This window comes from Eptesicus fuscus, chromosome 15, assembly GCF_027574615.1.
Source record: "Eptesicus fuscus isolate TK198812 chromosome 15, DD_ASM_mEF_20220401, whole genome shotgun sequence".
NCBI lineage: Eukaryota > Metazoa > Chordata > Mammalia > Chiroptera > Vespertilionidae > Eptesicus > Eptesicus fuscus.
In genome coordinates, this window is record NC_072487.1 from 77449153 (window position 1) to 77464437 (window position 15285).

Genomic DNA, 15285 nt, shown 5'->3' on the forward strand with positions numbered 1-15285 from the left:
AGCACTGACACGCGTAGCCATTTCTGATGACACGCGGCCGCTGAGGCAGCCGCATGCCGAGGATGAAACATTTGCTGCTCCTGAGAATGACACATTTGCGAAATAATGTTTTTTCCTCAAAGTGACACACTCCCCGAGTTATGCTCAGTTTTTTGGCGAAGTTTGACACACCAAGCTCAAAAGGCTGCCCATCACTGGGCTAAACAAAAGTGTTTAAGTAACAAACGAAAATCGTCTCTTTTCATGTAAAAGTGACGCCGGTGCATCACCGGGCATCGAGGACACGCTGCTGACGGGGAGCCGGACGGCCTCGCTCCGCCAGGCGCTGAAGGCACCGCCCCCAGTCCGGGCCCTGCCCCCACCCTCTGCCCCGGGCTCCGAGTTTGTTCTCAGAGGAAGGAGACACGAGCTGTGTCCCAGCGCTGCGTGGGAGCGTCTCTTCACCCGGCGACACGTACGAGCGTCCCTGGGCGCGTGCGCAGAGGGGTCCTCCTCGGGCTCTCGGCCCCGGGGGTGAGGAACGGGCAACGGCACCAGGTGTGGCCTGGGCACCCGGGAGCTTCCTTTGCCCAAAGCTTCTGTGTGGATCCGACTTCCACAGACTCGGCGGGACCGGCCAAGTTCAGGGACGAGAGTGAGAGCGTCACGCAGGCCGGGGCTGAGCCAGGGCCAGTCCTGTGCCCGGGGGCACCCGGAGACGTCACTGGCCCCCAAGGGTGGGGGTGCTACGGGCATCCAGTGGGCAAGGTGCGATGCACAGGACAGACCCCCCAACAAAGGACGCTCCCCACGGTCGACAGAGCAGAAGTGGGGGAACTCTGGGGACGCACTGGCAGGTCGGCGAGACGTCGGCTGGGACAGCAGGGAGTGCCCGCTTCCGCTGGCCCAGCTCCTGGTCACAGAGGCCACCCAGCACCCAAGGGTGACGCTGAGAGGGTCCCGTGAGGTGCCCGCCTGACGCCCAGGGGAGGGAGGACCCTGAGGGCAGCTCCCGGCAGCGTGGACACACGGTCCGTTGTCCCCCAGGGGCCAGTGGAGGCGAGGGGGGCAGGGTCCAGGAAACAGGAGCCGCAGGCGCCCTGGGAACCACCACCTCTAGGACCGACCAGGCCAGAGGGGAGGGGAGGGGGGCTGGTGCCGTCTCCCGCGGGCCTCCCCTGGGCAGCAGGCCACCTGTGAGCCCTGGGTGCCGGGCGCCGGGCTGGCTGGCTGGCAGAATGTCAGGGCCGCACCAGCTCCCAGGACCCGGCCGGACAAGTGTGTTCTCACTTCCGCTTGTTCAATACGGAGATCGGGAAAGGCGTTTAAAAAACACACGCAGGACACGGACATGATCCATCTTCACCCTCTGGCCCTGGCCGGTGTGGCTCAGTTAGCTGAGTGTTGTCCCATGCACCACAAGGTCACCGGTTCGATTCCCCTCAGGGCACAGGCCCGGTTGTGGGCTTGATCCCCAGGGTGGGCGGCGTGCAGGAGGCAGCCGATCCATGATTCTCTCTCACATCTATGTTTCTCCCTCCCTCCCTCTCTCTCTCTCCCTCCCTCTCTCCCTTCCTCTCTGAAATCAATAAAAATACACTGAGTGGCCAGATTATTATGATCTCTGAACACATAAATCTGGCCACTCAGTGTATATCCTGTATAATAAAAGGCTAATATGCAAATTGTCCCCTCGATCAGGAGTTCGACCAGCAGGCAGGCCGGCCAACCACCCATGTCCCCTTCCCCTGGCTAGGCTGGCCGGACCCCACCCATGCACGAATTCATGCACCAGGCCTCTAAAATATATATATTTTATGCATTCAGAGATCATAATAATCGGGCCACTCAGAGTACATTTAAAAGAAAAGTCTCCATCCTTTGGAGTCGGCCACACTTACCAAGTTCTCTATGGAACTCTGAAACTCGCTGATTTTCTTCAGGGTCTCTTTGTCCCGTTTCACTTCATTTATGTACATGGCCAAGTCCTTGAAAACAGCAGTGTGGGGCGGGGTTGGCAGGCCCACGCTGGGCAGGGCTCAGCCCCCAGCCCCATCCCACATCCGCCCAGAGCTGGGCACTTTCAAAGTACCCCCAGCCCGGCCGGCGTGGCTCCGGCCGGCGTGGCTCAGTGGTTGAGCGTTGACCTGTGAGCCAGGAGGTCACAGTTCAAGTCCCGGTCAGGGCGCATGCCCAGGTTGTGGGCTCCATCCCCAGTGAGGGGCGTGCAGGAGGCAGCCGATCCATGATTTTCTCTCACCATTGATGTTTCTGTCTCTCTCCCTCTCCCTTCCTCTCTGAAATCAATAAAAAATACACGTTTTTAAAAAGCACCTTCCATCTGCCGGAGGTGGCCGGCTCTCAAAGCAGCAAGGAGTGAGAAGGGCCAACCCCACTTGACAGATAAGAAACTCGGGAAGAAAAGGTAGAACCAACCCCAAACCACACTCCAATCAGTGGCCAAGAACCCCCACTCCTGCCTCCTCACCCCCCAGGTGCGAGTAGATAAACAGCCAACTAGACTCGAGCAGCCGTGTCTTAGCTCTGGGGAGGGGACCCCCAAAGGCCACCGCCTCGGGGAGCCCCGGCTGCACGTGGGCGAACCCCACCAGGTGGCCAGCTGGCCATGCATGCAGCCTCCTGCTGGCCACCAGGGGGCAGTGCCCACCACAATCCAGAGGGCAGAGCGACTGGGCAGGGCACCCAGCGCTGCAGAGCCAGGGACCCGGCCCACCCTGGAGAACCCAGGAGGGCGCCGCTGCCCCCGCCCAGCAGGAGCACAGGCTGCCGTGGGGGGAGCCGCAAGCCAGGCCGCGGTGGGGCCGGTGCAGCCTCCCCGCAGAGCTCCTGCCCGTCCCCGCGGAGCCCAGCGGCGGGGCAGGGCCAGACCCGAGGCAGAAGCGCTGCAAGACGGCCGGCCAGCTGTGCGCCCACGGCAGCCCCGCGGCACAGGCCACGGCCCACGCGGACGTGGAGCGAAGTCCCCACGAGCACAAGGCTGTTCAAGGCGCGCTCAGCGTGGAGCCTGCGCAACGGGGAGCGGAACCCAGGGGGCCACCCTCCTGGGAAACGTCCCCCTGCAAAGACTGGGACACAGCCGGGAGCGGGGAGGGGCCCGGCCTGCCACCACTCCGAGCGGGGAAAGGCTGGAGGGTGCTCAGGGCCCGGCGTGGCCAAGCAAGCCTGGGACGTGGGCACGTGGCAAGCACACCGCAGAGCCACAAGCACCGGGAGGCCCCCCGGCACACGGAGAAGCCCGTGCCTGACGGGCAGGGGGAGCCCCAGGAGGTCTCGGGGCAGCGGGCGACGCCAGCTGAGCTCCCCTTCGCGAGGTGTAGCTGCCAGTGTCTGGCACGGGCCTGGGAGGCGGGGGAGGTGGTGCGGCTGGGGGGGAAGGGGGGGTCCAGGGGCGGGCATGTCCGAAGCAGAAGTCCCAGGGCTGGGCAGCAGGCAGCACAGGGCAGGTGCCCAGAACTGAGTCCAGGGCCTGGGAACCTGGCGGCCCCAGCGGACGGCGGGAAAGCCTGCAGCGCCCCCGCCCCGCCCCTCGGCCCGTCGGTGGGTCTCCCCCACCACCCTGTGCCCTGCTCTGCTCCGTGCTCCCCAGGAAACGCTACATCTAGGGTCACAGGCTTGTTCGTGAGCCCCAGGCCAGCCCGGCCGCTCCCTGCCTCAGTTTACCCACCCACCTGCATGGCTTCCAGTGCTTCTTTCAGCTGCTGCCTCTCGGGCCGGTCGGTGGAATGGCTCAGAAGTTCCTGGGAGGGGTGGGAAGGGAACCCTGGGTCACCCCTCGGGGGTCCTGGCCTCTGCCCTTGCCCCTACCAGGTACAGAGTGCAGGCACAGAGCGAGGCCTCCTAACAGCCGGGCTCAGCTGCCGCCTCCAGCAGACAGTGGGTCCCCACCCGGCCACACACTGCTTCAAGGGCGGGGTGTCCCCGAGTCCGGTGGGTAACAGGAGGGGTGTCCCCGAGTCCGGTGGGTAACAGGAGGGGTGTCCCCGAGTCCGGTGGGTAACAGGAGGGGTGTCCCCGAGTCCGGTGGGCAACAGGAGGGACGCTCACAGCACGAAGCTGGGTGCTGAGCCCACAGGGAACCGGCTGGTTCACGGAAGAGCCTCCCTCGGCACCTCCCAGAACCAGCGTCGCCCCGGGTCCGTCTGCCCAGGAGGACTTCCCATTCCCCTTTCTCCGTGGCCACCGGGGGGCTCCGGGCGGCTAAGGCGCAGCCCCGGGAACGCGCACTCCTGGCCGGGGCGCTTCCTGTCCCCCCGCTCTCTCCGCTCACCCCCACGCGAGCCCTCGCTCTCTGTGACGCCTCCCGCGGTGCCAGCTCAGAGCCGGCTCCTCGCGCACCTGCCGCTGCCAGGCCTAAGCTCGGCGCCCCCGTGGCTGCTGGTCCTGCCCTCCCCGGGCCGCCCGCCCGGCGCGGGGCTCACCTTCAGGAGGAGGTGGTACTTGAGCACCCGCTGCATGGGCACCACCAGCAGGTCCTGCAGCTTGAACTTCCCGTCCTGGACCTTCTGCGTGCATTCCTGGGCGTCGGGGCAGCAAGGCGATGAGGGGCGTCCTTGCCCGGGGACGCTGGGCCCCGACGCTCCCACACCCCGGCCGGGGGCAGACCTGAGGCCGGAACTGGGGCCCAGGTGTCCCGTCCTTGTCTGGCCTGGCTCCCAGAACCCCCTCTCCCCCATAACCAGGGGTGGGGCTGCCGCCTCTCACGGCCTCGGGTCCGCAGCGGCCACACGAGGGCTGCGAACCTGGGGCTGGCGCCCACTGGGCCTGCCTCCGCACCCTCGGGGAGCCGGCTCCCGTCAGGGGACCACCTGCAGGACCAGGGCTCCCTCACTGCCTGGGCCCCGGGCGCCCCCGCACCGCTGACAGAGGGACCCAGCACCGGGGCCCACTCCGGAAGCAGGATCTGACGGGAACCCAGCCGGGGAGCAGCCAGGCCACCCCGAGGAGGGGAGCGAGGACAGGGTCCAGAGCGGAGCTCACGTGGGAAACCCCACAGGAGCCCGGCCCTGAGGATGGGAGAGCGGGGGGTCTCCACGCTCCCAGCAAACAGCCGTCACCTGGGGCCCCCTTGGGGTCCACGTAGGCCAGGGTCAGGGGTCGGTCACAGCCCCTCACTGAGCCAGATCCGGTCCTCGGGGCCTACCTGCCCTGCCCCCAAGGGGCTCGGCTGGATTCTGGCCTGGGACAGTGACCCCCACCTGCTCACTGCCCACCCCACAAAGGAGGGAAAAATCACCTGCTAAAATCACCTACAAAAAAAGTCCTATCAGCCCGGCCGGCGTGGCTCAGGGGTTGAGCGTTGACCTATGAACCAGAGGTCCCGGTTCAATTCCCAGTCAGAGCACAGGCCCGGGTTGCGGGCTCGATCCCCAGTGGGGGCGTGCAGGAGGCAGCCGATCCATGGTTCTCTCTCATCATTGATGTTTCTCTCTCTCTCCCTCTCCCTTCCTCTCTGAAATCAATACAAATTAAAAAATTTAAAAAAGAAAAAGTCCTATCACTACCTGGTCCCCACCTTCCCACAATGTGGGTGAGCAGGAGGCCATGGAGCTGCAGCCTCGGGGGATGAGCCAGGGGCGGGGCAGGCCGGGGGCAGGCCAGGGGCCGGGCCGGGAGCCACTGTCACCTCCACTTTCAGCCTGAAGTCCTCCCGGCTGGCGAGGAGCTGGTTCAGCGTGTTCTGAGCGTGCTCCATGTGGCTGCAGTACTCCCCGTAGATCAGGAGCCTGGGCATGCACATGCGAACATGTAGAGTCACATGTGTGCACACACACATGCACATGCGCACATATGCCACCTGCCGCGGGCGGCACACAGCCAGGGGACCCCGCCCGGTGAAGCCACTGGTCAGCTCTGCACTGTCCCCCGAGGACCCAGAGAGGCGCCCAGGCGTCCCCGAGGCCCCGCAGCCGGGAGGGGCCGCCACCCACCTCTCCTTGAACTCCAGGAAGACCTTGGCCAGCGTGCCGCCGCCCGCCATCATGGCCACGTCGATGGCCCTCAGGAAGCTGTGGTGCACCCTGATCAGGTCCTGAGGGAAAGCCGTCGGCACGTGAGCAGGCACCCGCCAGAGGGGCCCACGGGTCCCTGATCGCTCTCGATGGCGAGGCCCGGGCGTGGGGGTGCGTCCCACATAATGTGGGTGTAACCCAGCCAGGAGGGCTACGGGGCTGGGCGCCCAAGGAGGCCTGAGCACACCCAAGTCCCCCAAAACCAATCCCTCCTCTCATCTGCCAGCCTTAAAACACCCCTAGCCAGGACCCACCGAGCCCCGGGCAGGGATGCAGCGCAGCCCGGGACCTGGGTACAGGCACAGCCGGGGACCCGGGACAGAGCCCGCGGGCGGGCGCACGGGGCCTCACCTCCAGGTTGATGAAGACGGCCGCCATGTCCGCCGGGCTCAGCACCAGCCTCAGGGGGCCCATGTAGTTCTGGAAGACAGAGCCCGATGCCGCCTCAGCCTGGGGGGCAGCCACCTCCAGGCCACAGCTCGGCCAGGGGGCTCTGACAACCCCCCGAGGTCAGGGCTCCCTGCAGGCGGCTCCCAGGCCTGGCCCGGCCGGCGCTCAGTGCTCGCTGGAGAGCGTCTGGGAGGCCCGGCTCTGCTGAGCGGGGCAGGTGGAGGGGCCTGAGCACCGACCGAGAGCCACGCCTGCTCCCTGGGGGCACTTGCATCGCGCTGGACGCAAACCCCACAGCCACCGCGGAGCACGGCTAGCGTTTGAGACATGAGGAAACTGAGGCCCGGGAGGGGGCATCACCCTCATGCACCTCTGACGGTGACAGGGCCACGGTCCCCAGCCTGCGCCCCTGAACCTGCCAGGAGCGGCTCTCCACACCCAGCAGCTCCGCGAGGCAGGCTGTGGTTCTGCCCGAGCCGCCTCGGTTCTCACAGGTGCAAACGTCCCGCCGCCGGGGGAGGACTCCGCCCCTCCTCTCCGGCCCTTCTCCCCGGGGGCCCTCCCCGGCCTCTCCCGGCCTCTGGACGGAGCGGGAGGAACTGCCCACATGGACAGGCTGCCCTGGCCTGTCTGACTCGGGGACAGCACACCTGCCTCGAATGGGGAGGGGAGGCCTATAAACATGGTTACCCCCCAAAGCACACGGCACGCCCTGGCCGAGGCCCCCAACGCCGCCCGGTCGCACCGGACAGGAGTGGCCCCTGCCCTGCAAGGCCGAGCGGCGGGGAGCCGGAGCCGGCGCCGCCGCGATGGCCGAGCCCACCTTCTCGATGTCCTCCAGCGTGCGGTAGTACTTGGCCTCGGTCTCCTGGATCTCCAGCAGGCAGCACGTCCTCTTGTCGTCCTCCGTCATGCCCATTTTCTACGGGACGGACACGGGGCGTGAGCAGGGACGCCCGCCAGGCCTGCCACCCGCTCACCGCCGGGCTTGGCCAACGTGGGGCCGGATGGGAGGCGGAAGGGGCCCAGGCCTTCCTTCCCCGCCCCTCTTGCAGATGAGGAAACTGAGGCACGCGGAACCTGAGAACCGGCGGCCGTGCCGAGGAAGCGCGGCTTCCAGGCCAGGGCGAGCCCCGCACAAGCCACCTCCCGCATGGACAGCACGTGTGAGCTGCTTAAAGCACCTACTGTGTGCGCAGGAGGGGCTCTGACCAGCTCCCTGAGGACCCGTGTTCGCCACCTAAGCTGGTGCCTCAGAGAAAGACACCGATTGCTCACAGGCTGGCCCTTCCCGGCGCCCACGGGGCTCAACCAGGGGCCCTGGGCCTGGGGACTCGCCACCGGGGCAGGGCCGGCCCCCACCTCTGGGGGGAACGGGGCCGGGGGGCGGGCTGACCGAGAGACTGTGGCCACAGGGCCGGGAAGGGGGTGATGTGACTGCAGAGGCAGCCACGCTCTCGGGCCCCCAGGCGGAGCCGTGAGCAAGGCCCGGGGAGAAGGAGCTGGGACCCGTGCCGTGACGTCCGGACCCCGTGTGCCCTGACCACCCGCCTCCTCCAGGAAGTGCCAGGCCCTGCTGGGCTCTGCCGGGGCCGCAGCTCCAAGGGCCGCGCGGGGCACATACTCCAGGGCCGGGTGACAGCCCTGCTCAGCCAGGGGCTGCATCGTTACTCTCCATGGGGTGCCGAGTGACCCCCTAAAACGGCATAAAAACAGCCGACAGTGTCTCCGGGGACAGGGCCGAGGTGGGGGAGCCGTGCGGGCAGCGCTTACCTGCATGTACCTAATCTGCGAGCATGGAAACAGATGAGAGACCCGGTTAGTGCCCCGCTGCACGGGGGTCAGGGAGGCCCGGCACTTAGCCCACAGCCTCAGGGGTGCCCCGTGCCGGGCTGGCGGGGAGGGACAGCCCGGGACCAAGCACGCGGCTGGTCTCCCACGTCTGGGCTGAGAGCCACACCTGCCGACCTCGGGCTTTATCTTCCTTCGCGAAAGTCACCGCCCCATGACCTCCACGGGGACTGCGGGGGGGGCCCAGCCGTGGAGGGGGTGGCAGAGAATGGCGGGAGATGAGATAAACTGGCGGCGGGTCCCAGAGGGCGTGGCAGGAGGCCCCCCCCACCCGGATGGACGCAGCGGCCTGTGAGCACCAGCCCGGGGCGTTAGGACACTGAGCAGAACAGGGCAGGGGGCGCCAGCTTATCCCCAGGATATTGGGGGGGACATCGTCTCAGCCCCAGGCCCCGCTGTGTGGGTGCGGCACCAGGACAGAGGGAGCTCCGGAGGGCCCTCTCCAGGTCCCCGCAGGCCAAGCACCTGTGGGGGCCCGAGGGGCTGTGGCCAGGTCCCCACCTGCCCGGCCGGCCCGCAGGACCCGCCTTCCCCACAGCAGCCGTGGGCATGAACCCCGCACCGCACCGCAGCCCATGGGCGTCCTAGGCTGTTAGCCGCCGCCGGCTGGAAACAGACACCTCGCACATAGAGCACGCACAGCCGGCTAACCGGGCGAGGGCGGGTCCCGTGCTGCCCAGAGAGCCAGAGGCCGACACGTGTGGTGTGAGCTGGTGCGTGTGGTGTGAGCTGGTGCGTGTGGTGTGGTGTGAGCTGGTGCGTGTGGTGTGAGCTGGTGCGTGTGGTGTGGTGTGAGCTGGTGCGTGCAGTGTGAGCTGGTGCGTGTGGTGTGGTGTGAGCTGGTGCGTGTGGTGTGGTGTGAGCTGGTGCGTGCGGTGTGAGCTGGTGCATGTGGTGTGAGCTGGTGCGTGTGGTGTGAGCTGGTGCGTGTGGTGTGAGCTGGTGTGTGCGGTGTGAGCTGGTGCGTGTGGTGTGAGCTGATGCGTGTGGTGTGAGCTGATGCGTGTGGTGTGAGCTGATGCGTGTGGTGCGGTGTGAGCTGATGCGTGTGGTGTGGTGTGAGCTGGTGCGTGCGGTGTGAGCGGGGCTCCCGCTGCGAGCTGGTGGCTCCAGGCGGGAGGGACTCTGAGCCCCGCACAGCCTTCGAGGAGAATCCCACGGCTACGCATCGCGGAAGGCGGTAAGGGCACATGGCAGGCAGCGTGTCACATCCCAGCCTCCTGAGGAGACTTCGCAGGGACGAGGGCCTGCAGCAGGCTGGGCCCGGGCAGAGCGAGGAACCGGGATGGGGAGGAACGGGGTGGGGAGGAACGGGGTGGGGAGGAACGGGGTGGGGAGGAACCGGGGTGGGGAGGAACGGGGTGGGGAGGAACGGGGTGGGGAGGAACGGGGTGGGGAGGATGGGGCAGCCTCTGGAGCTCCCTCCACACGGGACCAGCTGCCCCTCAGTGGCCCGGGCCCGGCCGGGGCTGCTCATTTTTAAAGAAAGGGCCAGAATCAGCCCGGCCGGCGTGGCTCAGTGGTTGAGCGTCAACCTATGAACCAGGAGGTCACGGTTCAGGCCCGGGTTGCAGGCTAGATCCCCAGTGGGGAGCGTGCAGGAGGCAGCTGATCAATGATTCTCGCGTCATTGATGTTTCTCTCTCTCTCCCTCTCCCTTTCTCTCCAAAATCAATAAACGTACATGTATATTAAAAGGGCAGACTGCTCTGCCCAGCCTAAAGCCCGTGCGGGTGAGAAAGGGGGGGGGGGGGGCACGGGCGTGGGGGGCGGCTCACCATGGGCTGCTGCACCTCCACCTTGATGATGTCCTCGTAGATGTCGTCGCCCTCATCCTCGCACGGGACGCAGTCGTAGATGTCCTCCCCCACGTCGTGCTCGCTGCAGGGAGGGAGCGGTCAGAGGGCCCCACCAGGTGGGCACCCGCCTCCCAGGCGCCTGCGTTTAAACCGGCGGCGCACAGAGCCCGCTCCTGCCTTGCCTGCCGTCCTTCAGAAGGACCCCCGAGACAGAGCCCCAACTCCCCCAGCCCCTCACTAACTGCCAGGGACACGGGCGGAGGCTGGGGGGACCCTGCGGGAGTCTTGGCAGGCCAGTCAGCGCAGTGCCCAGCTCCGCGCCGGGCTCCTGCCTCCCGGCCCAAAGCCCTCGCCACGGCCAGGCCTGGCACCTGCAGCCAAGCACCCGGCCTCCGTCCCTGCAGACCCTGCCCCAGAGAAACGGCTCCCGAGGCCCTGCCCGCCGGTTCCTGGGGTCCAGACAGGCCCTGAGGTGCCGGCTGCCCCGGCCCCTGTCGCACGGCAGAGCGGGCCTGGTGACAAGGCCGGCATCGCAATGGTGGCCGCGTGGGACAGAGGAGAGACGGACGCGGCAGGCTGCTCCCTCAGAGGCAGGCGAGGCCGCTCACGCCGGCGGGGGGGCCAGTGGAGGGAGGCGGCGGGCGGTGGGGGCCCGGGCAGCGACACATTTTACAAACAAGTGACATTAACAAAGAGAACGGGAAACAGGCCCAGGAAGGGGCCTCCAGGTCACTGGTGCAGGGGCACCAACCCGCCCGCACGAGCCCCCTTCTCCTCCCATGTTTGGGGGCCTCCAGGTCACTGGTGCAGGGGCACCAAACCGCCCGCACGAGAGCCCCCTTCTCCTCCCATGTTTGGGGGACATTCCAGTTGATTCCCGCGCCCTGTCCCACCCGCTCAGGATCCTGCCCCGCAAGGACCTCCCTGCAGCGCCCCCACAGGACTCGGTGCTCAAGATGCAACCTCCTTACTGCCCCACGCGCGCCCATGGCTCTCACAGAGCAGAGGGAAGTGGGGTGCACCGGGCAGGGGGCTTGCCGAGATCTCCAGGTCTGGGGGACACAGTCCCGTTCCTCTGCGTCCTGCTCGGGCGGGCTTGAAAGACGCTTGGAGGGGCCCGGCCGGTGTGGCTCAGTGGTTGAGCATCGACCCATGAACCAGGAGGTCGCGGTTCGATTCCCGGTGGGGCCACCTGGCCCTTCTCTGCGTTTCTGTTTCTCCGCGGAGCCCCCACCTGTCACTCAGGCGGCACATTTTCCCCCGAGTTCCTGGCCGTTTACAGCAGCGGAGTCGGCGATGGGCTGCTCTGGGCCGTTTCTATTCCGGCGATGGCTCCCTCTCCCCCGTGCTCTGCGAGTGTGATGGCTTCCGGTGGGCACGGGACAGGATGACGTTCATGGCGGCGCAGGCCGCGGTTCTTGCGAAGAGCCGTGTTTGCGCTGAGACGGCTCGCTGAGCGGGGCTCGGACGGTGGGCAGCGGCGGGCGTGGCTGCTGGGTCCGCCTCCGGCTGCTGACTTCTCGGCGGGAAACCGAGGCCCCTTCCCGTGTGTGAGGTTCCGTGCTCAGCCCGGGGCTGAGGTGGATTAGAAGACGGGGGGGGGGGGGGTCTCTGCTCTGTGGGTCCCTCACAGGCAGCCCCGATCCTTTTCCCTGACGGCTCAGGCCTGAGAGTGCGGCTGTCGGCACAACTTGGGGGGTACCCCGCCCCCCCGGAAAAGGCTGCAGGCCTTCCAGTTCCATCCACAGCGAGCACTCGGGGAGAACCTGAGGGCTCCTCCGGGGGAGAGTGAGACGACGTGTGCTCAGGGAAGGGACAAGACCCCGAGACTGACAGGGGAATACCTCCAGGGTGGTCACCCCCCCGCCCCCCGTGTCCACTGCCAAGGTCCCCACTTGCTTCTGTCCTCAGAAGAGAGACAGGAGCACGCGTGCCCATGGCATTCCCTCCGTGCACCCCTCCACTCGCAGCTTCCCACGCCCCAGGGCCCTGAGACCTGCCCAGGCAGAGGGCTGTGTCCTGGCACCCTAATGTGGGACGGAAGCACCTCAAAAACGCAGGCACCGCCCCCTCCGTCTCTCTTCTGCAGAAGGTCCACCCTCTGCCTGTCCATCTCCCACCGGGGATGGCGAGCCCCTCCCTCGAGCCCTCCACAAGGCACGGAGCACATGCCTCCTACACGGAAAGCCCCGTTTCCTCATGGAAACCCTTCCCAGCCATTGTTACTATTATTATTATTTTATTATTATTATTATTATTATTTTGTTGTTGTTAATCCTCATCAGAGGAAATTTTTCCATTGATTTGTAGAGAGAGGAAGGGAGGGGGAGAGACAGAGAAACATTGATGTAAGAGAGACACATCAATTGGTTGCCTCCCCCATGCACCCCGACCAGAGCTGGGGTTCGAGCCTGCAACCGAGGTACGTGCCCTTGACCAGGATCGAACCCGGGACCCTTCAGTCTGCAGGCCGACACTCTATCCACGGAGCCACACCGGCCAGGGCCCCAACCACTATTCAGTTCGGGTCGATGAGCACGAGGAATGTAGGTTCGTGCCTGTTATTTGAAGTTATGAGACAGGAGCCCGGAGTCCCTTCTGCACGCCCCGTGGTACATGGGAGGAGGGGGTACAGGGCGAAGGAGTGACTCTTTTACACTGAAAGTATGCGAGTAACGAGACGTGTGAGACCCAGCCGTCAGACACAGACGCCGTCAGATTTGATGGGTTAGATCCGTGGTCGGCAAACTGCGGCTCTTCCACAAAATACCACGGCCTGGGCAAGTCTATTTTGAAGAAGTGGCGTTAGAAGAAGTTTAAGTTTAAAAAATGTGGCTCTAAAAGAAATTTCAATCGTTGTCCTGTTGATATTTGGCTCTGTTGACGAATGAGTTTGCCGACCACTGGGTTAGCTCAACACACTTCCTAAGACCAGTTCCCGCCAGCAGCTTGTCGGGTGCAGGGGCACGGAGAGCCCACAGCCCAGGTGGGGAGACCGACGGACGGATGGACGGACGGACAGACGGGCGGCGAGACGTCGGAGAGGCAGACGCTTCCGGAAGGTAGCAGTGTCGTTCGCTGGGGTGACGAGCTCCGGCTGCCAACAGTCCTGCTCTCTGGTCGGAAGGCAGACGTCCCACGAGCACCTGCTGTTCAAAGGCAGCATCTCCGGACGCACGTCCCGAGCGGGGCGGGGGGGGGGGGGGGGGGCGGGGCTAGAGGACAAGTCTCGGCGTCTGTGGCAGCGGATCAGTCCCGTCCCACCAGCTGGGCCCAGGGCATCTGACCGCCGAGGCGGAGTGGACACACTTTGGTCGTCACCCGCCCGCGTGACGGTGGCCTCTCCAGGCAGTGGGACCGGCTCCTGGCAGCTCTGCACACGCAGGCGCTCTCCACCGCATCCCGGGCGCAGGCAAGTCCTCCCCGAGTCCCGGGGAACTTGGACGATCCTGCTTTCTCGTCAGTCCCAGGAGGTGTGCTTCCCCGGGGCGGTGCTCCACGCCTCGCTCTCCCGCCTCCCCCCGCTCCCTACCTTCTGCTCTGGGGGGCACTGTCCCAGCCAGGCCTCTGCAAGACGCTCCTACTTGGGCTCCAAGACCCAGTGGTCACCTCTTATGAGGAGCCCTCCTGGATTTCTTGGGTTGGCATTTACCCAGCCCCAGTCCAGGCTCCCACGGGTGCAAACTCCCTCCCAGCCCTGGGCGAGGGGTTCCCCCAGTTCGGGCACCTCACCCCGGGCCGGCCCAGGACTCGGGCAGGTCTGAGACGGGAGGAGCAGCACCCCAGGCTTCCTCAGAGCGCCCCAGGAAGAAGAGGGGCTCTCAGGGAGGGAGAAGCCATATGCAAACGCAGGCATTCATCAGGAGAGCCATTTCAAAGCAGGCCTCCCCGCTTGCTTGCTGAAGCGTCCTTAAGTGGCAGCATTTTGTGTTAATTTTTCCAACCAGCTGCCGTCCTGTTCAATTATACATGACTCAGTGGCCTCGGCCGCGAGCTCGGAGCCCGAGACCACCCTCCTAACCCAGCGCCCTCCGCTCAGGCGCACGGGCTTCTGAGCTCCCGGGTCACGTCTGACCCGAGACCCCCGCTGCCCACCGGGGCCGCCACCCGCCGGGGCCGTGAGCTCCCCGCGGCGAGTCCCGCTGAGCTGTGCCCGCGGTTACGCCGAGCACGTCGGCTCCGTGTGGCACTAAGGACACGGTGGGACCTGGTTTCTCCACCGCCGCCCACCGCGGACTGACCGCCCTTTCCCGCTGACGCCCGTGTGATGGTCACGCGCCTCTCGAAGGAGAGGATGCGCGCACCGGAGTCGGTTTCCCGCGGTTCACACCCCAGGATGTTGTGCGTGAATATCTTCGCGTTTTGTTTTTGGCTTTTGTTGCTGCTTATAATTATTGTTAAATTTTCACATCTCACTGTTCATTCCCTTTCCTGTTGGTTAAGTTTTCGTCTCCCTTTCACGTCCTTTTTGCTTTCCTCGTGCTCACTCACAGATTAGCCAGGACAAGAGGCCTGGCCTGCCTATCAGGGAGGGGAGGCGGGATCACGGGAGGGCCTGGGACGAGTCACTCCACTTACACGACTTCTAACGGGAACAGGTGACTCGGTGTCGCACAGCCTCCGGACCGAGTTAAGGTCCAGGAACGAGGCCCGCTGTGTTGGGCGTGCCGGGTTAAACAAAAATACACCCTCACAGCCCCCTCCTGTGCCGCTCTCTTCCTTCTTCGCGCTTTGCTGTCGGTGTGGCCACTAGAGAACGCACAGCCGCACACGTGGCCCGTGGGCCATTCTCCGGGCGGCACGGCCACGGCCGTTGGCAATCCGGGAAGAAAGGCCACGTTCGGGGTAAAGCGGGTCGGGAGCCACCGTCCCTGCCTAGTGCCTGCAGTGAGGTCTCTGGGCCGTGCCGTCCACAGTGTCACTGCGACCCTCCCAACCGGTCCCCAAACCAGATGCAGACGCTGCGTGTCACACACGGGAAACCGAGGCACGAAAGGTGGGTAACTGCCAGAGGCCACACAAACAGGACAGGACAGAGCCAGGTCCTGGGCTTGTCCCACAGACAGCCTGTGGCTGGGGAGCAGGCGTGGCGGGAGTGGGCGGGCGGCGGCCTTCCCCGAGGAGCTGTGCGTGGCGGGCGGAGGCTGCGGGGCCTCCACCACCCGCTAGGCTGGGGCGGCCGTGGGGGCTGCACCCCCGGCAGAACGGCCTCTCAGAGGAGGGTCCACATGGGGACC

General features: G+C 65.8%; 1 protein-coding gene across 4 annotated transcripts in view; it reads right to left on the minus strand.

Annotated features, from left to right (window-relative positions):
- The window catches only part of VAV2 (vav guanine nucleotide exchange factor 2), a 102013-nt gene that overhangs the window by 18692 nt on the left and 68036 nt on the right, over positions 1-15285 (minus strand). For all 4 annotated transcript variants that reach the window (XM_054727770.1, XM_054727769.1, XM_054727768.1 and 1 more), the window contains 8 exons: positions 10028-10130; positions 7222-7320; positions 6360-6428; positions 5928-6028; positions 5624-5723; positions 4419-4514; positions 3669-3737; positions 1881-1967 (listed from right to left, as the gene is read on the minus strand). In XM_054727770.1, coding sequence (XP_054583745.1) covers positions 1881-1967; positions 3669-3737; positions 4419-4514; positions 5624-5723; positions 5928-6028; positions 6360-6428; positions 7222-7320; positions 10028-10130 — 724 coding nt within the window. The remainder of the gene's footprint in view (positions 1-1880; positions 1968-3668; positions 3738-4418; positions 4515-5623; positions 5724-5927; positions 6029-6359; positions 6429-7221; positions 7321-10027; positions 10131-15285) is intronic.